Source organism: Mustela erminea, chromosome 18 (assembly GCF_009829155.1).
Source record: "Mustela erminea isolate mMusErm1 chromosome 18, mMusErm1.Pri, whole genome shotgun sequence".
Classification (NCBI taxonomy): domain Eukaryota; kingdom Metazoa; phylum Chordata; class Mammalia; order Carnivora; family Mustelidae; genus Mustela; species Mustela erminea.
In genome coordinates, this window is record NC_045631.1 from 39,136,947 (window position 1) to 39,162,728 (window position 25,782).

A 25,782-nucleotide genomic window follows, 5' to 3' on the forward strand; every position below is an offset into this window, starting at 1 on the left:
AAAGGTGAGTAGGTATTTTTAAAAGACATTTCTTCCTCGAGTTACAAACATGTCTCCCCCTGACTGCTGTGTGTGAACATGCCAATTTCCAGCAGACACAGAATTCCCTAAGGACAGGGGCCTGGTTTCAGGTTTTCGTTCACAGCTGCCTTGTATTATACTAAATTCTCAAAAATACATGTTGTATGAACCTCTTTATCTGTACTCTCATACATCAGATTGCTAAATTTGGGTTCATAGCTCTGACACCTAATTTTTTATTTTATTTCATTATTAAAGAGTTTTGAGAGAGCACAAGCAGGGATGAGGGACAGAGGGAGAGGGAGAAGCAGACTTCCCACTGAGCAGACTCAATCCCAGGACTCTGGGATTATGACCTGAGCCAAAGGCAGAAGCTTAACCAACTGAGCCACCCAGATCCCCCCTCACACCTAATTTTTTAAAAAGATTTTATTTATTTACTTATTTGACAGAGACACAGGAAGAGAGGGAACACAACTAGTGGGAGTGGGAGAGGGAGAAGCAGGCTTCCTGCAGTGGGAAGCCCAATGTTGGACTTGATCCCAGGACCCTGGGATCATGACCTGAGCTGAAGGCAGACACTTAATGACTGAGCCACCCAGGCACCCCACACCTAATTTTAGATTTATAGTTTCTTTAGGGACTTTGGCTTCATTGAAGCCCAGCTGGGTCCTCCAGGGATTTCAGCTAAGAGTCATTTGAAATATAGGGGAAACTAGTAGTGTTTCAGTACAAGAATGAGTTGAGAGTTCCTTGTCCTCTCTAGTAACTCTGGCTGGGAGTTAAGAGATACAGTGTATTCCCTTGATTCTTTTCAATGGAAGCAAAAAAAAAAAAAGTAGGAGTAAGGGGGCACCCGGATTTGAACCAGGGACCTCTTGATCTGCAGTCAAATGCTCTACCCCTGAGCTATACCCCCAACACCCTACTGTCTTTCTCTTCCTTGTCCACTTGAGGTGACTCAGTAGCATCAGGTTCCACCCATGCTAGAGCTCTGGCGAGCTTTGTGTTCTAAAGCTCCACCTTCTTTTATATCCATCATCTGCTTTGGCTTTTCTCTTGGCCACCAATAAACTGGGTGGGGACACTTGAAAAATGACATCCCGGAAACTAGCTGAAAAGGAAATTGACAGAGCGCCAACAGGGAAAATGTTCACAAGTACCGTGTCAGAAGTACTATGGCAGAATCCAGAGGCTAAACAGCAACCCCAGATATCCCCTTGTTCACTCCCTCTTGATGGACTGTGGGATGGGAAGGAGAAGGAAGATGTCAGTTATTTGGAATGGGATGACTTAGGAAAATCAGGAAATCCTTCTCAGGGCAACCAAGCACAATCTCTTGGGACTAACGCACCCGCTTCATTCTTGATGGGCAAACATAGCCAGCTTCTAGCCTGGGTGCTGCCCGGGGCGGAGCTTTGTGGAGGCCAAGGTGTGCAGTGTCGTCCTTCTTCTGGCAGGGGCATGGGGGAACGGAGGCCTCCTTTCAAGCATGGCACTGGTGGGCATGGAGTGTAAGGGAGCCTAAGGACGCCCTCTCTCCTCCCACCTCCTCTCCAAAGGCTAGAGAAGCTGAGGTAGACAAACTAGCCAGTCCCCTCCCAACCTCAGGGAAGAAACACACTCGGAGGCACAAATAACATCACTGCTTATATAAAAATAGCCTTAAACATCTGTCCTCTATTCAGGTCAAGGTGGGGGGAAGGGAAGAGACGCTGTTAGAAGAGAGGGAATGGGGTGACCTCTCCAAAGACAGACGGGTGCTGACGGAGGGCTGGCGTATTCCGGCGATAGCCAAACCGACCATTGAACCCCTTGATCGTTTTCAGTTCAGCATTGTAGTGGTCATGGCCGGTCACCTGCTGGAGAGAATGCCCTTGGGGGGTAGAGAGAGAGGCCTGAGCCCCCATTCAGCCCCCTCTTGCTTTTCCCCTGCTCCCCCGGGGCTGGTATATAATGTACTCCCCATGTCCCAGCTGAACCCATCTTCAAACGTCTCAAGCCTCTTGATTAAAAGCCAAGTGTTGATAAAGTCCAGGAGACAGCTTTCTGGAAACCAAACTGTATACCAGGAGGAGCGTGAATGCTATGTGCTAAGACAGGAGGGGCCAAAAACTTCTGGGCTTGGCTGAACTTGCCTCACTCCCAGGAAGACTGAAAACATTTCACCCTTGCTTCTGACCCATGTGGAAGAAATGGATGAGCTCAATTTGGCCAAATGGTACAAAGGGTCACATGACTAGAGCGTGGCCAAAGGGTGATGGAATTGGGGTGGGAGGAGGGTTCACACTGTCAGAAAAACCTCTCTCCACCCTTCCTTTCCTGTTGCTCAACAGGGCCTGGAAAAGGAGGACACAGCCTGTTCAGGGAGCAGGGAGGGGAACATGGGCTTTAGAGTTGGAAAGAGCGCAATTCCAATCCCCGCCAAGCCCTCCTTGGCCAGTCACTTCACCTTCCTACACTCATTTGCCCAGCTGGAGGGCAGCAGGAGCGTGGGCATAAAAACCGTCTGACCTACAGCCGGTTAGCTCAGTCACTACATAGAAGCATGGTGATGCCACTGGCGTACGTCTGAGAAGCAAAGCTGGGGACGCAGTCCCAAGGCCTCTCCCCTGCCCCCCAAGCCAAGGGTCTCTGTGGCCTGATTTCTCTCCCTGAACCAGGGACCGCACACCACTCTTCCACCGGGTCCATGCCGAGGCTGGAAAGCCAGGGGCACTTGCCTGCTCCAGCCCAGTTCCTCCTGTTCAGGTATCTCTGTCCTTCTCCAAAGATGTGGAAATAATCCACTATCCAGCCATCTCTTCCTGTGCCGCCATGATCCTGAGAGTGAGAGAGAAAACACAGAAGACAGTCAGCCACCGTGCTAAGAGGGGCACACTCAAAACTCCCTTTGGGTTTGTTGCAGGGGGGGTCACCAGACCAGATTAAATATGGAACACGGGGGCACCTGGGTGGCTCAGTGGGTTAAAGCCTCTGCCTTTGGCTCAGGTCATGATCCCAGGGTCCTGGGATTGAGCCCCGCATTGGGCTCTCTGCTCAGCAGGGAGCCTGCTCCCCCCCCCCACCTCTCTCTGCCTGCCTCTCTGCCTACTTGTGATCTCTGATAAATTTTTTTAAGAATCTTTAAAAAAAAAATAAATATGAAACAGGGATTGACCCATTGTCTCTCAGAGAGGGGCAGCGTAGGCGGGCAGTTCAAGGCTCAGTGTCTGCTGCCAGACTGGTTACAATTCCAGCTCTGCCACTAACGAGCCGTGTGAGCCTGGGCCAATGGCACAGCTTTTCTGGATCTCTCTTTCCTCATCAGTGAAAGGAGTGTTGCTATAAGATTTGAGACAAATAAAGGGCCTGGCATAGTAAATATTCTTTAATTTCTTTTTTTAAGATTTTATTTATTTAAGAGAATGAGCAGGGGGAGGGGGAGCACAGGGAGAAGCAGACTCCCCGCTGAGCAGGGAGCCCGATGTAGGGCTCAATCCCAGGACCCAAAGATCATGACCTGAGCTGAAGGCAGGTGCTCAACCAACTGAGCCACTCAGGTGCCTAATTTATTTTAAAAATAAGCAATATCAGGGCACCTGGGAGGCTCAGTGGGTTAAAGCCTCTGCCTTCGGCTCAGGTCATGATCCCAGGGTCCTGGGATCAAGCCCCGCATCGGCAGGGAGCCTGCTTCCTCCTCTCTCTCTCTCTGCCTGCCTCTCTGCCTACTTGTAATCTCTGCCTGTCAAATAAATAAATAAAATCTTAAAAAAAAAAAAAAACAATCATTTTCTTTATGTAAATGAAAATACCCACCACCAACAGCTGTGATGGTTAAACTCTTATAAAAGGGAACATAGTTTCAAAAGTGTGCATACCATATTATTTTCAAGCTTTTAAATACTCAAGTTTTTCTTTCTTCCTCCCACACTCTGGATCCTTCAGTCATAAAAATTATGCGAGTAGAGTGCCCGCACACACTCCAGCATGGGCATGGGACATACAGACGTGTCCACGCACATGCGATGCACATCCAGGCACACACACAAACACCAAGGCCACACACACACACACACACACAGAGACAAAAACCCAAGATTTGTTCTCAGAACCCCCATTAACCCCACCTGTCCCCTCCCCATACCACTGTGACAAATGTACACAAATACTGGAGGCAAAAGTGTTGGAAAAAGTTGCAGTCATCAGCAAACATTGACAGATCTCCCATCGCTGGTAGGACTCTGTAGAGGAGAGGCAACACCCACAAGGGGAAAGGCCGGGAGAGGAGAGAGGTCTGCAGAGGTCTGGGAAGTTTCCTTCCCACCAGCTCACAGGAAGTCCCATGGAGCGAGCCCCTCTGTCATTGTGATATCACCAAAAGAGGACACCCCGCCTGGGGGTTCTAGGCTTTGCTTTGTTTCGTTTGCTTAAGTCACAAGGATTTTCGAGCTTTTAGAGAATCTGTGGCATGTGATCACCCCAAAGGATGGGTCCGTGATGTCAAAAAGGACAATGAAACTGGTTTGGCAGAGGCGGGCTTCCAGCCCCATTCCCTAAGGTTTGCAGAGACCCAAAATGAGATCGTTCTCAAACGCAGGGCTGAAAAGTGATTCTGTGAGCTCAGGGAGCTCAGTCCCTGTCACCTGCCTGCACCAGTTCTGGGCTTTGATTAAGAAAGCCCAGGGTTGGGACGCCTGGGTGGCTCAGTTGGTTAAGCGGCTGCCTTGGGCTCAGCTTCCTGAGTCCCGCGTGAGTTCCTTGCTCAGCAGGGAGCCTGCTTCTCCCTCTCCCTCTGCCTGACACTCTGCCTGTGCTCACTCTCTCTGACAAATAAATAAATAAATAAATAAATAAATAAATAAATAAATAAATAAATAAAATCTTTAAAAAAAAAGAAAGAAAGCAAGCCGAGGGTGGGTGGGAGCGGGGAGCCCTCCCTAGGGGTAAGATGCCCGGATTTGGGAAGTCAGGCCCCACCATCAGGGTCAAGCTTTGCGGGGCAGCCGGTGGGATCGGGGCCCTAGCCAATAACCTGTTCGGTTTTCCGCAGAATGGGCGGAACCACGCGGCTCTGGAAGTAGCGGTGGGCGTGGTAGTCCTGCTGGGCGTTGTAGGGCGGAATCGCCGACCAGAGCTTGGGCCTCAGGCGCTCATGGGCGCGGGCCACGGAGCTCACCGCCACGCCGTCCAAGATGAAGCTCTTCTCCAGCCGCAGAGGACACTCGCAGTAGTACGACATCCCCACCACTGCAGCCCCCAAGGGCCTTTCTGCTGGGACTGGAAGGACGAAGTAGGGGCTCCCCTGCGCATTAGTCGCATTGTTACGTGGTGGTGCGTTGTCAAAGACTCCAGTGACACAAACCGTATTGTGTCTGAACAGGGTAGGCTCTTAGGGCTGCCTGGTTAAGTTGCTCTCAAGGCCCTGGGGCGAAGGATGACGTAAGACACCAAGCCAGAGGAACTGGAGACTGTAGAAGGCATTACGGAACTCAGGTGGTGTGCGCGCAGGGCTAGCCTCCTCCTCCTCCCCACCGTACTACACTTCCCAAACTCAGCTCCGTTGAAAAGCTTGTACCCAGAATGGATCAGAAAGAGTTCAGAGACCATCTACTTCCAGCTCTCATTTTTAGTAATTTTAAACTGAAGCTTAGAAACAGAGATACTAGTCCTCCTCCTGTTAAAAAAAATAATAAAAATTTAAAAATAAAATCTTTAAACAGAACAGGGTCGCCTGGGTGGCTCAGTCATTAAGCGTCTCCCTCAGGCTCAGGTCATGATTCCAGGGTCCTGGGACAGAGTCCCCACTGGGGCTGTCTGCTCAGGGGGTCTGCTTCTCCCTCTGCCCTTCTCACAGCTTGTGCTCTAATAGTCTTTAAAAACAAAAACAAAAACAAAAACCAGCAGGTTAACACATTACCACATTTCTTTCCTCTAGTTTTTGTGGGTTTTTTAAAAGATTTTATTTATTTGACACACAGAGATCTCAAGTAGGCAGGCAGGCAGGCAGGCAGAGGGAGAGAGGAGGAAGCAGGCTCCCCGCCAAGCAGAGAGCCGGATTTGGGGCTGGATCCCAGGAACCTGGGATCATGACCTGAGCCGCAGGCAGAGGCTTTAACCCACTGAGCCACCCAGGTGCCCAATCCTCTAGCTCTTTTTATGTACATTGTCAGGACACAGCAAACCATGAACAATAATTTCTAGTCACCAGTTACAGGTGATTTTTACTTTTTATTTCCAAATTTTCCCCCTTGAATAACCTTACATAGATGCTTTACACATCAGGGTGCCTTACTCAGTGCTCCTCACACCAACTCTATGAGGTGCTATTATCATCCTAACATGAGACAAAAGGATAAAGGAAATCTTTTATAGTCACAATTATATGAAGGCACTTAAAAAAAATTTTTTTTTTAAAGATTTTATTTATTCGACAGAGAGAAAGATCACAAGTAGGCAGAGAGGCAGGCAGAGAGAGAAGGGGAAGCAGGCTCTCTGCTCAGCAGAGCTCGATCCCAGGACCCTTAGATCATGACCCAAGCCGAAAGCAGAGGCCTAACCCACTGAGCCACCCAGGTGCCCATGTTTGTTTTTTTAAGATTTGAGAGAGACTGTGAGAAAGAGCACAGGAGCAGGGACAGAGGGAGATGGAGCAGACTCTCCATAAACATGGAGCCCAATGTGGGGCTTGATCCCAGGACCCTGAAATCATGACCCCAGCAAAGCCAGGCAATTAACCGATGGAGCCACCCAGATGCCCCAAAGGCACATGTATTAATTAGAAAAAGGTTGCCTGTATGTACACACAAACCCCACTAATTCTGGCAAGTTAATGTCGAGCATGTTTCTATACCATTAATAGGTAAATTCCTAGGAATCTGAAGTTACAGAAAATTAAGTCTATAGTTTGAGCCCATTCTATTAAAATTTGTAAAGAACCTGGACAGAGCTTGGAAGACAGAAGACGCGGGGCAGGGGCAGGGGAGGTAGAGGGGAGGCTCATCCCTCGTACCTCTTGGAGAAATTTCATAGAGTTAACACAAGGGGATAAAAATGACTAACTTTTTAAAAGATTTTGAGAGTGAAAAAAGCAAGCACAGCTGGGGGTGGGGGCTTGGAGAAGAGCAGGGAGCGAGGTCAGGCTCAAGCCAGGACGCTGGAATCATGACCTGAGCTGAAGGCAGATACTTAACCCACTGAACCACCCAGGCACCCCAAAAGGATTTTTTTTTAAAAAGACTTTATTTATTTGACAGACAGAGATCACAAGTAGGTAGAGAGGCAGGCAGAGAGAGGAGGAAGCAGGCTTCCTGCTGAGCAGAGCCCGATGTGGGGCTCGATCCCAAGACCCTGAGATCAAGACCTGAGCCAAAGGCAGAGGCTTAACCCACTGAGCCAACCAGGCACCCCCCAAAAAGGATTAATTTTAAATGGAGGACCCGAGGGCTTCATGTCACATTAAAAACTTCAAATTCACCAGGATGGAAAATAGGGTAGGAGGACAGGTCTGCTTTAGATTCCTGGTCCTAAAACCAAAATAGCCTCTCTAGACAGCCCTGGTTCTCCATCCTGGCTACACCTTGAAATTTCCGGGGGGGTGGTGGGTGTCTTTAGAAAGTACTGATGCGTGGGTCCTACCTCCACAATCTGACTTAACTGGGTCTGGGATATTGCCTGGACACACTCTGGCTGAGAACCACTGATTAGATTAGTACATTCCATTCTGAATCTTGGACAAAAGGGTAGTCATCTTACCATGTGCTAGGGTCCACACATAGTCTAATCCTCAGCCTTACAAAGAACACATAAGGCAGAGTATATTCTGATACTAGATGTGTGAACACAAATCTAGGCTGAAAAGCCTGTTCCAACATCTTTAGGCCAGACTATTGACCCAAACCTGCTGAGCGCTCATTTTTTCCATCAGACTCCAAATTTCACATACATCACTTCTCATGGTTTAGAAAAGCACAATGTCCAATGCTTTCAGGCAGAATTTGCCAAGGTTTACACCCACTGTGCTGGTTCATTACATTACCTTTCATTCCCAACTAAGGTTTTGCAGGTACATAGAGCTATCCTATCAAAATGTTTTGATAGCAAACCATGCAGATACTTTTAGTAACTCAATTGCCTTCCACAAGAGCAAATTAACATGGTAATCATGGGGGCGCCTCGGTGGCCCAGTGGTTAAAGCCTCTGCCTTCGGCTCGGGTCATGATCCCAGGGTCCTGGAATTAAGCCCCGCATCAGGCTCTCTGCTGCGCTGGGAGCCTGCTTCCTCCTCTCTCTCTGCCTGCCTCTCTGCCTACTTGTGATCTCTGTCAAATAAATAAATAAAATATTTTTTAAAAACCCAAAACAAAACATGGTAATCATGTGTTAGGTTTTACAAATACAGCCATTTATGGGGCGCCTGGGTGGCACAGTGGGTTAAAGCCTCTGCCTTCAGCTCAGGTCATGATCCCAGGGTCTGGGATCGAGCCCTGCATCTGGCTCTTTGCTTGGCAGGGAGCCTGCTTCCTCCTCTCTCTGCCTGATTATGATCTCTGTCAAATAAAATAATATAAAAATCTTAAACAAACAAACAACAAATACAGTCCTTTATGTGCTGGTTTACGGGAAGGACACCTGTAACTCCAAGTGTGCACACACACACACACACACACACACCTGGGCCTTCCCCACATCACTCAGTGAACTCCGTGTGTGTCCACCATGTGACCATTCACCATCCCTTATCTTAAAGCACAGTGCAGTTACCTTGGGTAACCTCTCAAATAGTAACTACTACCTGCAATTTACTTTAAGAACTCTGAACACAAATAACTAAAAGTTTTCACAGCAGAAATGGGAAAGTCTGTAAGTTTCTGTAGAGTCACAAAACCAAGTACTGCACTAAGCAATTTCATTTTACAAAAGGTTTGGGGTTGTCAAAAAGAGTGACAGGTAGAAAAGAACAGGAAGACAAATTTTGGGAGCAAATAATTTTTAATTTTTTTTTAAACAATTACACCAAAGAATCATGCAATGCTGCCAGCATTGGATGCAATCCTGGGCCACAAGTCTGCACACTCCTTTGCGACTGGTCCTGTGATAGCAGACCCTACATAAAAAAAGAGATGACAGATAAGATCAGATAGACCCAGAGGTTAAATCATCCCATCTGGAAGACTTAGGCAACACTGTGGTTTCTTTCTTACCTTTCATTTCACCTTTATTGTTTACTATGACCCCCGCATTATCTTCAAAATAGAGAAACACACCATCTTTTCTCCGGTATGACTTTCGTTGTCGAATTACCACTGCTGGATGTACTAAGAGGGAAAACAGGACAGTAGTCACTAACCTGTCAGGTCCCAGTGCCACCACAAGAAAGCAGTTTACATCTCACCTAGTTCCCCAACATTTCCCACTCAACAGAATGCAGACTCACCATTTGCTTTTCATTTCCTAAAAGCGAGTGTGAGAGACAGTGCAAATACCACTCAGCCCTTAAGGAAAAACCTTACTTCAAGGCAAAACTGCCTGCACTTCCTACAAATGTAAATCTGTACTCTTCTTACAACAATCAGCAACACTAGCACAAAACTTGCTAAGCACATTCTATACTTGTTCCCACTTCACCCAACAGGTGGATGCTGTTAAGATCCTAGTATCACAAAATGGGACCCCTCTTGGACGGAGTAAGTAGAGGCCCAGCTTTTAATGAACCCATTAGATATATTCCATCCCAGTATATATCAAAACCTCCAAGAAAGCACATACCTTGATCTAAAAATTACTGCTTTTCAGAGTTTACTGGCATTAAATATGCACCGTGTTAGATTTTACAATAGAAGTTCATTTACACACCAATTTAACCAAAGAAAACCTACAACAAGGTGTGCATATATGTCTACACACTCCGTGAACCCCAGAAGTACATCCAAGATATTGACCACACACTCTACACCTTATCTCAAATGCCTAACTGTGGGCACACGTGTTGTTGTATTAGAGCAAAAAGCTGGAATCAACCTATGTATTTCATGGCAAATACACAAAACAGAACCACTTAAAAATGATTATGTCTGGGCGCCTGGGTGGCTCGGTGGGGTTAAGCCACGCTGCCTTCAGCTCAGGTCATGATCTCAGGGTCCTGGGATCGAGTCCCGCATCTGGCTCTCTGCTCAGCAGGGAGCCTGCTTCCTCCTCTCTCTCTGCCTGCCTCTTTGCCTACTTGTGATCTCTGTCAAATAAATAAATAAAATCTTAAAAAAAAAAATTATGTCTATCTAATTTTTCACATGTAGGACAATATCTGTGAAGCAACGAGTTATGGGAAGGCTGTGGTCCCATTCAAACAGTAGTTTACAAGTTAATTTTTTGCATGTAACTCAAAAAGAAAGGACGGTGGGGGGGCGCCTGGGTGGCTCAGTGGGTTAAGCCTCTGCCTTCAGCTCAGGTCATGATCTCAGGGTTCTGGGATCGAGTCCCACACTGGACTCTCTGCTCGCCAGGGAGCCTGCTTCCTCCTCTCTCTCTCTCTCTCTCTCTGCTTGCCTCTCTGCCTATTTGTGATCTCTCTCTGTCAAATAAATAAAATCTTAAAAAAAAATAAATAAATAAAGGATGGGGCACCTGGTGGCTCGGTCAGTTAAGCATCTGCCTTTGACTCAGGTCATGATCTTGGGGTCCTGGGATGGAGCCCTGCATCGGGCTCTCTGCTCAGTGGGGAGTATGCTTCTCCCTCTGCCCCTTCCCTGGGCCTGTATGCTTATTTGTTCTCAAATAAATAAAGTAAAAGCTTAAAAAAAAAAAAAAAAAAAAAAAGACAGACACACAACAAAATATTAACAGTGGTCATCTCTTGGAAGTCTGAAGGTTGGATAATAGAAATTTAATTTCTATTTCCTATGTAATTATGTCTAGGGATGCCTCGGTGGCTCAGTGGGTTAAGCCTCTGCCTTCAGCTCAAGTCATGATCTCAGGGCCCTAGGATCGAGCAAGGAGCCCGCTTCCCCCCTCTCTGCCTACTTGTGACCTTTCTCTGTCAAATACTAAAATCAAAATAAATAAATAAACAAATAAAATTTTGTTTAACTTTTGAGGAACAGTTTTCCTCAAAACTTAAGTTAAACTTAAAAAAAAAAAAAAAACCTACCAGCACTAAAATGAACCCTTTCCAGACCTTCATCTACAGCACTTAAAAGAACTAAGTCAGACATCACGTGCATGCAAACCATGACCATCATTAGCTTAGACTCTGAACAAGTTACTTAAACTGACATTCAAGTGTTCCTTTTGTAAATAGGGATAAGTTACATTTCCACATTCAACATCAGACACTGCAAATACAAGAATTTTTTTTTTTTTTTAAACAAGGACAGGGATCCTGGCTATCCTTGAGGCCATTATTATTTCTATATGTAAGATGGCCTCTGATCAGGGTTTTCTTTTCCCCCCTTAGAAGAAATCTCCACACCCAACATGGGGTTCAAACTCACAATCCACCTGAGATCAAGTTGCATGCTCCACTGACTGAGCTAGCCAGGCAGCTCTACCTGATCAGGTTTTTAAGAATGAAATACACATTGAGGGTTAACTGGTATTTACTGAGAGCCTTCTCTGTTGGACCCTCATGTATCTACTAATAACCATTTATTTTTTTAACTAGAAAAAACATTTTTTAATGTAAACTCTATGCCCAATGTGGGACCTGAACTCATGACTTGGGGATCAAGAGTTACACGCTCTTATGACTGAGCCAGCCAGGAGCCCTTACTCATAAGCACTTAAATTCTCACAAATGACCAGTCTAGCAGATGAATATGGCCACACACAAATCCAAGACTCTGGACTTCCAGAATTGCTCCTTTCCACATTTCTGTCTGTTACATGGAAGTCTAAGGTGAGAGAATGTATTCATTCAGCAGACACAAGGACAAGTAAGATTAATTAAGAGCTGGCAATTCACTATTTTTAAAACTATAAAGTGTTGTCTGGTCTGTCCCACCACAACCTGATTGAGACCAACAACACACCCTGCTGCCATCTCACCAACAGTGACAGTGGATTGCTCTGCCCTTCTCTGACAGCTTCCCAGGCCACAGACCAGACCCAGCAAGTGTTCTAAGAGGAGAGCCTGTCCGGTTGCATGTAGATCCCAATCTACACATCAATTAATCAATGCTTAACTACAATGCTTGGTACTCCACGCCCTCAAGTCGGTATTAAATGTAAACAAAGATTTCTGACCACCCCCACCAAATCATCAGCGGGTGGCAGGGGTGCTTGTACAGGCCTACAAGGAGAGACTGCAGTATGTAGCCAAGACCTGTATTTGCACTGTCCATCAAGAGATGGCTAGGACTTCTCAGAAGAGCAAGATACCCTAGATCAGAGACAGACTACTTAGGTACAGGAGGGAAGTTCAGGAGCTGAAGTTTAGTGCATGGAGTATCAGGAGCTCTAAAGCCAGCCAGACAAGTCAAAGTGCCCGAAACCCTCCCCATCAACTCATACACCTAGGGGGATTAAGCAATGAGCAGCTCCTATTTTAGCTTCTACAGAAGACATTTGGAAGCATTTGGACTTTTGACAAGTCACAATTCTGAGTTAATCATAATTCTGAGTTAATCTCTTCTATAAAAACAAACAAAAACCATTCTTAGGGACGCCTGAGTGGGTTAAGCTGCTGCCTTCAGTTTGGGTCCCAGTGTCAGGGTCTCTGGATAGAGGCTCACATCGGGGTCCTTTCTTGGCAGGGAGCCTACTTCTCTGTCTGCCTCTGCCTGCCACTCCCCCAATTGTGCTCTCTCTGTCAAATAAACAAATAAAGCCTTAATTATTTTTTTCCTTAAATCAGGAAGCAATGTTTTTCTGTACTTACAAAGTGTTAGGTCAGAGACCAAATGCTCTACATGCTCAGTTTATTACCCGAATCTAACAACCACTTGAGAAAGTATTCAAGGATCATTCTTCCCCTTCAAATCTAGTTCCAGAAAAGGAAACTTGCCTGACACCTGGTCAAGCTCTAAATCCTACCAAAACAAACAAACAAACAAACAAACAAAAACAAACCATTTACTGGGGTGCCTGGTGGACCAGTCAGTAGAGCATGCGACTCTTGACCTCAGGGTAAGGAGTTCAAGTCCCTCCTTGGACTTAGAGATTACTCAAAAATGGAAACAAATACAGCAAGACCGGGTAGTGGAGAGCACTTAAGACAGCAAAAGCAGCAGAACTCCGATTGCAGGTATTTATCTCACACTGCCCCTCCAAGGAAATTGAGCCTTCAGAATGGTAAAATTATGATTCCATTTTCCAATAAAGGGAAAAATCCCTCAACTGCTCACCAGTTAAGGAAGATTCAGCGTTTCTACTCACCCTTCTTTCTGAGCTCTGGTTTGCCTTTCTTCACTGTGGCCATCACCATGTCACCCACACCCGCAGCAGGAAGTCTGTTCAATCGTCCCTTGATCCCCTTCACAGAGATGATATACAGATTTTTGGCTCCTATTGAGAATGTAAACAAGTAATTTTTTGGGGGGGGGGGGGAACCTGTGTAACGTTTCTCCGGCACTTCCAGAGCCTCTCCCTCAGCTCACACTCCCAGTTAGTACCCCCCAACCAAGGCGGAACACCTTGTCACACCACCGACTGAAGCAAAACAACACAGCACGCTGCTGCTTCACCCAAAAGCAGTGTTTTCACTCTGCCCTTTCTTGACGGCTCAGTGGGTCATTAGTCAAGGCCCAACGAGTGCTTTTAAAAGGGGGAGCCTGGCGGAGTGCAGCTGAAGGTCTCACCTGTGTTGTCAGCACAGTTGATCACGGCGCCCACCGGAAGACCCAGGGAAATCCGGAATTTCGCACCGGAGGACCCACCACGTCCTGTGGGTAGGAAGGAAAACAGGATAGGGGTCACTGACTAGCCATGGTTCCAAGTTTCCCCTCACACTCGCACATGCTTTGGGCAACGGTATCCTCCAGTCCCTTTCTCTGGGACTCCGCCTACCCCTCCCCACGAGTCACCCGGTTCCCCATAGCGAACAGCCAATTCCTCACTGTTACCGCCCTTACGTTACGGTTAAGGGGCCTGAGCTACTCAACCCTCACTGCACCTTTTGCACCACGTAGTTCTCCCTGCAAGGCGGGAGATCGCACAAGTCGTCCACTCTGGGGCCTCAGCCAGTCTCACTTCAACACTATTACTGGAGTGCTAGGCGCAGAGGGATCCCGTCGGTTTGGTTTAAACTCCTGTCCGGATGCTGCCAACTCAACTCTCCAAGCACCCCCCCCGCCCGCCGCCACTTTCGGCGGCCCTTCCAGTGCTCTCACAGCGCCCTCCTCTCCCTCTCCGCCCCAGAGAAGAGCAAAGCGCCCCAGCTGCCCATGGCCACCGCTCCGGGAGAGGCCAGCAGTCACCCCGCGACAGATGGCAAAGGATACTCAAAAGTCAAACCCTCACCTCGCTTCGACATCTTGGACGCCGGAAAGAGACAAAAAGGAAGTAGGTACAAAGGATTCTGGGATATGAACTTTGATGCCCCGCCCAGTCTCGTCACGTGACCCAGAGTTTGCGCAATCCTCTTCTTCCCACCCCCGCCCCGCCCTCCGCAAGCACGCTGTCTTATCACGTAGTAAGTCGTGCACGTCGGATTGAATTCTCGTTGGGAAGTGGGAGGTGTGGGTGTTGAGGGCTGCTGGAGAAAATGACGCCCGGAGTCTCTTCTTTACGAGCTCTAAAGTTGTAGGGGATACAGAAACATTGGTTAATTTACCCAATAACGTCTACTGAGCACGTAGTATGTGTCAGGAACTTCGCTGGACACTCGAAATTAAGAAATGATTAAAAGGGCCTGTGTAGGAGCCTCAAAGAACACAAGAGAGTGGGGTATTGAGCGAGAAAGAGCTCTGAATGGTATCTTTAGGATGTGGTATTGGAAAAAAAATTGTGTTAAAAAAAGATTAAGAATAAAAATCAACAACCCCCACCCCCCACCCCAAAAAAGGATGTGGTTTTGAGTAAGTGCCATTTTAGCACTACAGATAATTCCATTTATGTATGTTTGGTCCCAGACTCATTTGTATTTCAGATATCTTTGTTTATCAGTTACCGTTTCGCGGCTTCAACCTCCTCTTCTGGCTTTTTTGCTTTTGCCGATGCATTCATTCAAACATACATTTATTGCATTGGTGGTTCAGTGGTAGAATTCTCGCCTCCCATACATTTATTTATTTATTTATTTATTTATTGAGTGCCTACTTTATGCCAGGTACCATCATGGGTATACATTAGACTGCATCAGGGAAAAACGCCAGATCAACATTTTTGCCCTTAAGGATTCTGCAAGGGTGGCAATGATAGTGGATATTCCGCACTAAATAGATACAATAACTGCAGTGTATCAGGTAAGATGATGATGTGTACTATGGAAAAGTAAAAGTATCAGGTATCAGGAAGTCGGAATAGGGGCGAATTGCGATTTGAAACAATATGGTCAGGGTGGGCTTCATGGACGAAGTCGATATTAAAGCAAAGACTTTAGGTGAGGGAGTTAGCAATATGAATGTCTGGGAAGAACAGGGGAGAGAGTCATCAGCCAATTATCTGGCCCAAGGTGGAAGTGTGCCTAAGCAATATGAAGACCAGCAAGGAAGTGGATGTGACCGGACAGAGTAAGTGAAGGGAAGAGTCGCAGGTGAGAAGGTCAGAAGTAATGGAATGAGATTGTGTATGGCTTTGTACACCACTATAGACTTCAGCATTTGGGGACTGGAATGGAGAACCGTTGCCCCAGGGTAAGCAGAGGGACATGATCTAATATTTCAGAAGGGTCACTCTAATTGAGACTAGAGTGTGGGAGAGCATGCAAAGTTGCAAATAAGGAGATGTGTTAGGAAGCTCTTGAAATACCCAGGAAAGGAATGATGGTGCTTCGGACTACAGTGGTAGCAGTGGAGGAAATGTGATATGGTCAGATTCTGGATATGTTTTGGAAGTAGAGCCAACAAAAGGCAAGGTGTGGAAACAAAGGAAGGAGTCAGATGTCTCCAAGGTTTTAGGTCTGAGCAAGTTGAAGATGTCATTGCTATCAACTGGGATAGGGAAAACTATGGAAGGAACAGATTTGTGGTTAAGAATAGGACATAAGTTGGGGCGCCTGGGTGGCTCAGTGGGTTAAAGCCTCTGCCTTGGGCTCCGGTCCTGGGATCGAGTCCCGCATCAGGCTCTCTGCTCAGCAGGGAGCCGGCTTCCTCATCTCTCTCTGCCTGCCTCTCTGCCTTACTTCTGTCTGTCAAATTAATAAAATCTTAAAAAAAAGAATAGGACATAAATTAAATGTTTATTAGACAACTGAACAAGATTCAAATAATAAGTTGGACATATTAGCCTGGAGTTCTGAAGGGGCTATAAATTGGGAGTTGTTAGCATATAGGTGAACAGTTGATCCTTGAACAATTCTGGGGATGGGGCACCGACCCCTCTGTGCACGCAAAAATGCATGTATACAGGCACCTGGGTGGCTCATTCATTAAGCGTCTGCCTTCAGCTCTGGTCATGATCCCAGGGTCCAGGGATCAAGCCCCGCATTGGGTTCCCTGCTCAGCAAAAAGCCCGCTTCTCCCTCTCCTGCTACCCCTGCCTGTGTTCCCTCTCTCGCTATGTCTCTGTCCAACAGATAGATAAAATCTTGGAAAAAAAAATCCATGTATAACTTTTGACTCCCCTAAAACTATTAATAGCCTACTTTGACCAGAAGCTTTACCAATCACATAAACATTCAAATAACATATATGTTATGTGTATTAATACTGTATTCTTACAACATAAGTAAGAGAGAAAAGAAAATGTTATTAAGAAAATCAAAAGGTGGGGCACCTGGGTGGCTCAGTTGTTAAGTGTCTGCCTTGGGTTCAAGTAATAATCCCAGGGTTCTGGGATCAAGTCCCATGTCCGGCTCCCTGCTCAGCAGAGAGCCTCTTCTTTCTCTCTCTCTTTCTCTCTGCTGTTCTTTCTGCTCGCGCGCGCGCTCTCTCTCTCTGTCAAATAAACAAATAAAATCTTAAAAAAAAAAGAAAAATCAAGAGAAAGAAAAAAATACATTTACAGTATTGTACAGCATTTTTTACAAAATGGGATTAAAAAAATGGGATTTCAGGGGCGCCTGGGTGGCTCAGTGCGTTAAGCCTCTGCCATCAGCTCAGGTCATGATCCTAGTGTCCTGGGATTGAGCCCCGCGTCGGGCTCTCTGCTCAGCGGGGAGCCTGCTTCCCCCTCACCTTCTCTGCCTGCCTCTCTGCCTATTTGTGATCTCTCTCTCTGTCAAATAAATAAATAAAAATTAAAAAAAATGGGATTTCAGTTCAAACCCACATTTTTCGAGGGTGAACCCTGTTTGCAAACATGACAGTGGATGAGATCATAAAGAAGTAAGGGTAGGGGGGGTGCCTGGGTGGCTCAGTGGGCTAAAGCCTCTGCCTTCAGCTCGGGTCATGATCCCAGGGCCCTGGAATCAAGCCCCGCATCCGGCTCTCTGTTCAGCAGGGAGCCTGCTTCCCGTCTCTCTGTCTGCCTCCTTGCCTACTTGTGATCGCTCTCTCTGTCAAATAAATAAATAAAATCTAAAAAAAAAAAAAAAAGAAAAAAGAAGTAAGGGTAGGGTGCTTGGCTGGCACCCCTATGTGGAGGGTGGAACTCTTAATTGCAGGGTTGTGGGTTTGAGTCCAATGTTGGGTGTAGAAATTAAAAATAAAAAATCTAGTGGCACCTGGGTGGCTCAGTGGGTTAGGCCTCTGCCTTCAACTCGGGTCACGATATCAGGATCCTGGGATCGAGCCCCACATTGGGCTCTCTGCTAGGCAGGGAGCCTGTTACCCCTCTCTCTCTGCCTGCCTCTCTGCCTACATGTGATCCTTCTCTCTCTCTCTGTAAAATAAGTAAATTTTTTTTTTAAAGATTTTATTTATTTGTTAGAGAGAGAGATACAGAGCGCAAGCACAGGCAGACAGAGTGGCAGGCTAGAGGCAGAGGGAGAAGCAGGCTCCCTGCCGAGCAAGGAGCCCGATGTGGGACTCGATCCCAGAACGCTGGGATCATGACCAGAGCCAAAGGCAGCCGCTTAACCAACTGAGCCACCCAGGCGTCCCTAAAATAAGTAAATTTTTTAAAAAAACCTTTTTAAAAAAAATTCTAGGGATGCCTGAGTGGCTCAGCCGATTAAGTGGGTGCCTTTGGCTCCGGTCATGATCCCAGGACTCTGGGGCTCAGCAAGGAGCCTACTTCTCCCTCTGCCTGCCGCTCTCCCTGCTTGTGCTCACTCGCTCTTTCTCTCTTTCTGACAAATAAGTAAACTTTTTTAAAAATGCAAGACAAAAAAACACTGAAAAATATTTTAAAAAAATTAAAAAAGAAAAATCTAAAAAAGAAAAAAAGTAAGGGCAAATAAAGACCACGAGCTAAGCTCTGGGGCACCTCAACATTAAGACGTTTATAAATCTGTACATTTATCAATCTCCCTTACCACTCTTAACATGCCTTCACTTGATCCTGCCAGCTTCTCTAGCTACCAGTTTTTCACGCTCCTTCACTTCTCAACCAAATTCCATGTGTTTCTCAATATGTGATTTCTTTACCAAATTAGTCTCTCTTGGTAAATGGCACTGCCATCCATCCGGGTGTCCCATCGGAGCCTCTTGTCCAAGTTCGTTTCAGTTCGTCTCCTAAACATTACAAGGGTGTCTGGCTGGCTCAGTGGGTAGAGATGTGACTCTTTTTTTTTTTTTTAAGATTTTATTTATTTATTTGACACAGAGAGAGAGAGATCACAAGTAGGCAGAGAGGCGGGCAGAGAGAGAGAAGGAAGCAGGGTCCCCACCAAGCAGAGAGCCCGATGTGGGGCTCTAACCCAGGACCCTGACATCATGACCTGAGCCGAAGGCAGAGGTTTAACCCACTGAGCCACCCAGACACCCCGAGATGTGACTCTTGATCTCAGGGTTGAGTCCCATGTTGGGCATGGAGATTACTTAAAAAATAAAAAGCCTTTCATATCTATCCTCTTTTATCTCCTCTAGTACTGCTCTGGTCCATGTCTTACCTAAGTTACTTCAGAAGCCTCCCAGCATACCTCCTGACCTCTGTTTCTCCCTCTACCTACTGACTATTCATACAATGGCCAGGAATAATTTTTCTGAAATACAAACATTACAACGTTGCCCTCCTGAAAATCCTCCAGTGGTTCTAGGGCTCATAGAATCAACGGTTAAAATCCATATCATGGCCTGCTAGGCCCTGATCTGGTATTGCCCTATCTTGTCAGCCTTGCCTTACACCACATTTGCTCTTGTTCTCATGAGCTAACTTTTTTTTAAAGATTTTATTTATTTATTTGACAGACAGAGATCACAAGCAGGCAGACAAATTATGGTGGGGGGGGGGAAGACTCCCTGCTGAGCAGAGAGCCTGATGCAGGGCTCAATCCCAGGACCCTGAGATCATGACCAGACTAAAAGGCAGAGGCTTAACTTGCTGAGCCACCCAGGCACCCCGTGAGTTAACTTTTTTGTCGACTTTTCTTAGCCTGGTGCCCATGCTCCTGACTACCCACAGGCCTAATGCATGCTTGGAGTACTATACCCTGCCTACCCTTGTCATGTACAACATGTCTACTGATTTTTTAGATTTCAGCTTAACTGTCTCCAAGGGAAATCTGCCCTGACTCTCTTTCTAGAGAAAGAGAGCATTTTTTAACACACGGCATTTTTCTTTCATATCTTTCATACTACTTATTACAGTTCATAAATATGTATTTGAAGATTGTTTGTTGAATCAGCCCCCCCCCCCAAATAGTCTATAACTAGTCTATAAGCTTCATAAAGGTTGGGTCCACATCCTTTTGTTCAACAGTATATCCCTAGCTCTTAGCACGGAGTCTTGCTCAATAAATACATGTTGAATTGTTGCTGAACAAATGAAGAAATCAATTTTTTTTAAAGAAATCAATCTTGATCATCTCTATATGTCAGCATCCTTTCATGAAGAAGCTTTCCTTTGCTTATGGCAAAATTAGAAATATTTGGAAAATACAGCGTCTCTTATAAAGCTACATTTGCTCAATTTAAAGGACTGCTTATTATTCTGGAATTATCTTCTTTCATCTTTTTTGGTGTTAAAAATGTTCCCTACAGGGGCGCCTGGGTGACTCAGTGGGTTAAAGCCTCTGCTTTCAGCTCAGGTCATGATCTGAGGGTCCTGAGATCGAGCTCCGAGTCAGGCTCTCTGCTCAGCGGGGAGCCTCCTTCCTCCTCTCTCTCTGCCTGCCTCTCTGTATACCTGTGATCTCTGTCTGTCAAATGAATAAATAAAATCTTTAAAAGAAAAAAATGTTCCCTATAGCGCTCTTATTGGCTGCCCATCCTTCCAATGCTATTGTTTTTTTCGGTCATTTCAATGGGAAATCATTGGTCTCTACTTCCTTATTTCCTACATGTACACATTCCTTCTCTGTAGCTTATGTCCCCCCTATGTGACTGAAATTATACTAGAAATGATATATATTGAAAAATTTTACTAAAAAGGTCACCGTGTGGGGCGCCTGGGTGGCTTATTGGGTTAAACCGCTGCCTTCGGCTCAGGTCATGATCTCAGGGTCCTGGGATCGAGTCCCGCATCGGGCTCTATGCTCAGCAGGGAGCCTGCTTCCTCCTCTCTCTCTCTGCCTCTCTGCCTACTTGTGATCTCTCTCTGTCAAATAAATAAAATAAAATCTTTAAAAATAAATAAATAAATAAATAAAAAATAAAAAGTTCACCGTGACCTACTCATTTTCAAAATCCAAGTGTCTTGGGGTACCTGGGTGGCTCAGTGGGTTAAAGCCTCTGCCTTCTGCTCAGGTCATGATCTCAGGGTCCTGGGATTGAGCCCCACGTCAGGCTCTCAGCTCAGCAGGGAGCCTGCTTCCTCCTCTCTCTCTGCCTGCCTCTCTGCCTACTTGTGATCTTTGTCTTTCAAAAAATAGATAAGTAAAATATTAAAAAAACAAACAAACAAAACAAAATCCAAGTGTCTTAACTGACCTCCACAGCACTCCATGCGGGGACCATTCCCACCTTCTTAACACTCTTCACCCATGTTTTCCATGATGCTGCTAATAATAGAAGTTATGGGGTGCCTGGGTGGCTCAGTGGGATAGAGCCTCTGCCTTTGGCTCAGGTCATGATCTCAGGGTCCTGGGATCAAGCCCCGCATCGGGATCTCTGCTTGCCAGGGAGCCTGCTTCCCCATCTCTCTCTCTGCCTGCCTCTCTGCCTACTTGTGATCTCTGTCTGTCAAATAAGTAAGCAAAAATATTTAAAAAAAATAACAGAAGTTACTATTTATGGAAGGTTGCTGAGTCCTAGTCATTGAGTTAAACATTTACCAGAATGTGACTTCTTGGATCCCCCCAACAAACCTGTGATGTAGGTATTATTATCATTCTCATTTTACCAATAAGAAAATGGAGAAATGAAAAGGTGAAGTCATGTGTCCAAGATCATCCAGGTTGTGCAAGGCAGAGCTGGAATGCCACTCCAAACCTGGCTGATTCCCAAGCACAGTCTCTAAGCCACTATGCTCTTTCCTCCTGTATTTCCCTGGGTGATCACATCCAACCAGATGGCTTCAGTTGTCTTTTTGCTAACCACTCCCCTGTCTCTATCTCCAGCCCAGACATTTCTGTGTAGCTCTCACCAATGTATGGAAATGGTGATTGGGAAACCTCCACCCCACAGGCACTTCAAACCTGGCATGTCCAAAATAGAAATCCTCATTTTACCAGGAAATCTGCTCTTCTGACTGTATTTATTTATTTTTTCTTCTTTTTTACTTTTTAAAGTAAACAATGGGCCCCACACGGGGCTCAAACTCACAACCCCAAGATCAATGATTGTATTCTCTACCAACTGAGCCACCCAGGTTCCCCTGTATTAGTCTTCTCAGTTGGTGCTACCACCAGTGTCTGACCATAACATTTCATTGCTTAAAACCCTGTGCTGGCCTTCTAGTGCTTATAGAATAAAATCTAAGCTCCTTAGCACAGTATGGGCATCTCTTCCTGAAATGGCTTACTTTCTCTCTGGCCTCATCTTCAATCACCTTTCCTCTTATACTTTATTCTTCAGAAACACCAAACTGCTTAGGATTTCAGGACTCTTGCTTTATCCTTCTGTTCTTCAACATTGTACTCAAATGTCATGTCTTCCCTGTGCCATTTTGCAACCCCAGGATGCTCTCTCCTGAGCCATCTCTTTACTTAAGAGTAGTGTTTCTCAAATTTTCATCTGAAGACCCCTTAACATTCTCAAATTATTGGGAACCCCAAAGAGTTTTTGTTTATGTAGGTTGTATCTACTCACATTGACCAGACTAGCCACGAAAACTGAAATGTTGGGGTGCCTGGGTGGCTCAGTGGGTTAAAGCCTCTGCCTTCAGCTCAGGTCATGATCTCAGGGTCCTAGGATGGATCTGGTCTGTGTCGGGCTCTCTGCTCAGCAGGGATCCTGCTTCCCCTTCTCTGCCTGCCTCTCTGCCTATTTGTGATCTCTGTCTGTCAAATAAATAAATAAAATCCTTTAAAAAACAAACTGTGAAATATTTAAGCATTTGTTAATTCACTGAGGATAATAAGTCCACTGCCTATTAAAAAATACATAACATCTTAACATGAAAAATACATGTTTCCAAACAAAAATAATTTAATGAGAGAATGACTTTGCTTTACATGTTTTTGGAGATCCCTTTAATGTCTGGCTTAATGGAAGACACCTGGATTTTCATGTTCCCACTCTTAATCTGTCGTGATAGCACACACTGTGGCAGCCTTAGGAAAGTTCTACTGTGTACTCATGAAAAAACAAGAAACAGATTGTGTAGTCTTGTGAAATGAGCTCTTCTCTTGCTACAAAGGGTCTCGGAGAGGCCTAGAAGAAATCCCCCCAGACCATATTTGGGAAGTGACCTGGACAGAGAACCCTGGAAAGGTTGCAGACATTCTCACCTTATAGGGTAACTGCGCTGTTTTCACGTTGACTCAGGTATCAGAACCTGGAATCCTTGGTGCTGCAGCTTAACACTCTGCAGAATGGACAGGAGGATGCTTGCTTAGTTAGCATCAGCATCTCTTTTCTCTCCTGGTCTGGAGGGTGGTAAGGCTTAAAAGTGAATACAGTAGGGGGCACCCGGATTTGAACCAGGGACCTCTTGATCTGCAGTCAAATGCTCTACCCCTGAGCTATACCCCCTCTGCTGGAAGGAAAGGGATTATACTTTAATTGTAGTGTTTGCTGACCAGTCCTTCAGTGATTAATAATAGTTTAGTACCTGTGATTGACTGTTTCAGGCTTCCTGGGGTGATGCAAACATCCAAAATGAGATTTCAGAGGGATTCTGGACCCAAGTGGCAGGGGAGGAATGTGAGGCCTGCTCTGACCCAGGCTTGAAGGTTCTGTGTAGGTGCATGTGGACAGGATTCCCTCTTTCCATCAACTATAGGCTTTTCTTACCTTTGGCGTCTGGGAATTCTTCTGTGCATTGCCTGCATCCCAAGCTGTCCTAAATCCCCAGCCCAGTGCTTTGTGCAAGAGAGAAAATGCTTCCCCTGTTCTTCTTCAGACCCTCCCTGCTCCTGTACCAGAAGAACCTCTCTTGTCCCCATTCTCTGTCTTCTTCAGTCACTTCCTCTCCCTTGGTTTCTTCAAACATCAACAGGTTTCCCCTACATCAGAAAGCCCTTCTGTTGCTTTGTATAGCTGTGGTCGCCTGCACATTTCTTTCTTGCTACCCATTTTTAAGAAAGCCAGTGACTTCATTTCTTTCAACATCGTCGACCTATCTCTGCGTTCTGCTACTCGACATTTCCCTTCCTGACTGTCAGCAATCCCCCCTAACCGCCCCCCCCTGCCCGGGACTACATATCTTGGTTCCCCAACTGGATTGTAAGTTCCTTGAGGGCAGGGATCACTTTGCATTCCTCTTTGTTTTCCCAGAGTAGCTGGCACTGTTGCCTGATTCATTACACGCCCTAGTTGGTACTTGGCAAACCAAATCAGTCCTGATTAAACTCAACCATCACATTACACCCAGCTAGCACCCAAGCCGCTGAATTTTGCTGGAGAAGAGCTCACAAGGCCCGCATCAACTCATCAATCTCAAACAGGCTAGGCTTCCCCGTCTAGTATTCCTACACCACTGGCTGACTAGGTTCATGTTCTCAGTCTCCAAAATGTCTATTTCACATATTTTCTCCTCCAACCTCCCACATCTTATCTCTCTTCACTCGCTTTGCCGAAGAGCTGGCCTCTTTCTTCCATTTTGGAGAAAATCGGAGTCAGTCGGAAGCAGTGGTGTGCTGGTAAATGGCTAACAACTAACTGGCTTCAAAGGACGTGGTTTTTATAGCATTTGCTAATTCCCATGATGCAAATATCCCCACCTGCCAATTTCAAGCTACCACAGGGAAGTCAACTGGCTTTTAAAATTCCTGAAAATCCAGTCATCAGTTCTCAGAAGCAGCATGAGCCAAGTCTAGCACACTTCTGGGATTGACTTCCTTCTTCCTCAACACCCCACTGTATACTGACAACTCATGGAATTACATTTCCAGCCCAGACCTCTCCCTGGCCCCCAGAATTCACTGGGTCTTCAACTGCATGCTTACCATCCCGTCTTCGATATCTATGGGGCATCTCACCCTTAACATGTGGAGCCATACGAGCATGTGAGGTCCATGAGGGCAGGGCGTGATACTGTCTTACTTTGTGTGTAAGAGTTTTAAAAAGAAACTTAATTTTTTTTTTTCTCCTCTAAGCTTCCTCCTTTCCCAGTGTTCTTTATCTCAGGAACCCACACCACCATCCACCCAGATAGGGGACAAAAAAGAAGAGTCACTCTCGATTCTTCTCTTTCGCTCTTCTTCCTCAAGCCATCCAAAGTAGAGGAAGCATGTAACCCCCCTCCTGTGGCCCATTTGGAGGCCCACACTCCTCTCCAGCTCTGCTGTTCCCATGGCAGTAGGCTAAATAATGGCCCTCCAGATATGTCCATGTCCCCAACCCCTTGTGCATCTGTTAGCTTATAAAAGACAGATGTGGTTGCAGTTAAGAATCTTGAGTTGGGGAGATTATTCTGGGCAATGTGGATAAGCTCAATGGAATCACAAGGGTCCTTCTAAGAGAGAAGCGGAAGGATCAGAGTCAGAGACAGAGAGAAGATCTAAGGATGGATGTGGTGGGGATCAGAGGGCGAGAAGATACTACCCTGGACATGGAAGAAGGGGCCATGAACCCAGAAATGCAGGTGACTTCTGGAAGTTGCGAAAGCCAAGGGAACTGAGGCTCTCCTAAAGCCTCCAAAAGAATACAGACATGTCAACACCTTGAGTTTAGCCCCGTACATTTGATCTTGGAATTCTGACCTGCAGAAGTGTAAGATAATATTTTTGTGCCGTCTCTCACCTCCACTATGCAAGAGAATCCTAACCTGTCTCTCCGTGTCCATCTTTTTCTTCTCCTTTGTGGTAAGAACACTTAACATGAGATTTACCCTCTTCACAGATTTTTAAAAGATTTTATTTATTTGTTTGTTTGTTTATTTACGAGAGAGAGAGAGAGAGAGAGAGAGAGAGACTGTGTGTGTGTGCACGCGCGTGGGTGTCAGCAGGGGGAGGCGGAGAGGGAGAGCCCGAGAATCTCAAGCAAACTCTGTTCTAAGCTTGGACTCTGAGGTGGGGCTCAATCTCACGACCCTGAGATCATG

At 46.0% G+C, this 25,782-nt stretch overlaps 2 protein-coding genes and 3 non-coding genes across 5 annotated transcripts; all 5 read right to left on the reverse strand.

Annotated features, from left to right (window-relative positions):
- Positions 1–868: 868 nt before the first annotated feature.
- Positions 869–940, reverse strand: TRNAC-GCA. The gene has a single exon. It is a non-coding gene; the product is annotated as a tRNA-Cys (tRNA).
- Positions 941–1,658: 718 nt separating this feature from the next.
- C18H17orf98 (chromosome 18 C17orf98 homolog) lies at positions 1,659–5,325 on the reverse strand. Its single transcript, XM_032319767.1, has 3 exons — positions 5,036–5,325; positions 2,745–2,844; positions 1,659–1,897 (listed from the first exon to the last, which is right to left on the reverse strand). The coding sequence occupies exons 1-3, from the start codon at positions 5,240–5,242 to the stop codon at positions 1,740–1,742; spliced, it is 465 nt and encodes a 154-aa protein (XP_032175658.1). The 5' UTR covers positions 5,243–5,325; the 3' UTR covers positions 1,659–1,739.
- Positions 5,326–8,976: 3,651 nt separating this feature from the next.
- RPL23 (ribosomal protein L23) lies at positions 8,977–14,559 on the reverse strand. Its single transcript, XM_032319768.1, has 5 exons — positions 14,455–14,559; positions 13,794–13,877; positions 13,372–13,500; positions 9,204–9,317; positions 8,977–9,106 (listed from the first exon to the last, which is right to left on the reverse strand). Exons 1-5 carry the CDS (start codon positions 14,465–14,467, stop codon positions 9,024–9,026), a joined length of 423 nt encoding a protein of 140 aa, XP_032175659.1. The 5' UTR covers positions 14,468–14,559; the 3' UTR covers positions 8,977–9,023.
- On the reverse strand, positions 13,628–13,762 carry LOC116578607. Its single transcript, XR_004280974.1, has one exon. It is a non-coding gene; the product is annotated as a small nucleolar RNA SNORA21 (small nucleolar RNA).
- Positions 14,560–23,198: 8,639 nt separating the features above from the next.
- Positions 23,199–23,270, reverse strand: TRNAC-GCA. Its single transcript has one exon. It is a non-coding gene; the product is annotated as a tRNA-Cys (tRNA).
- Positions 23,271–25,782: the final 2,512 nt, after the last annotated feature.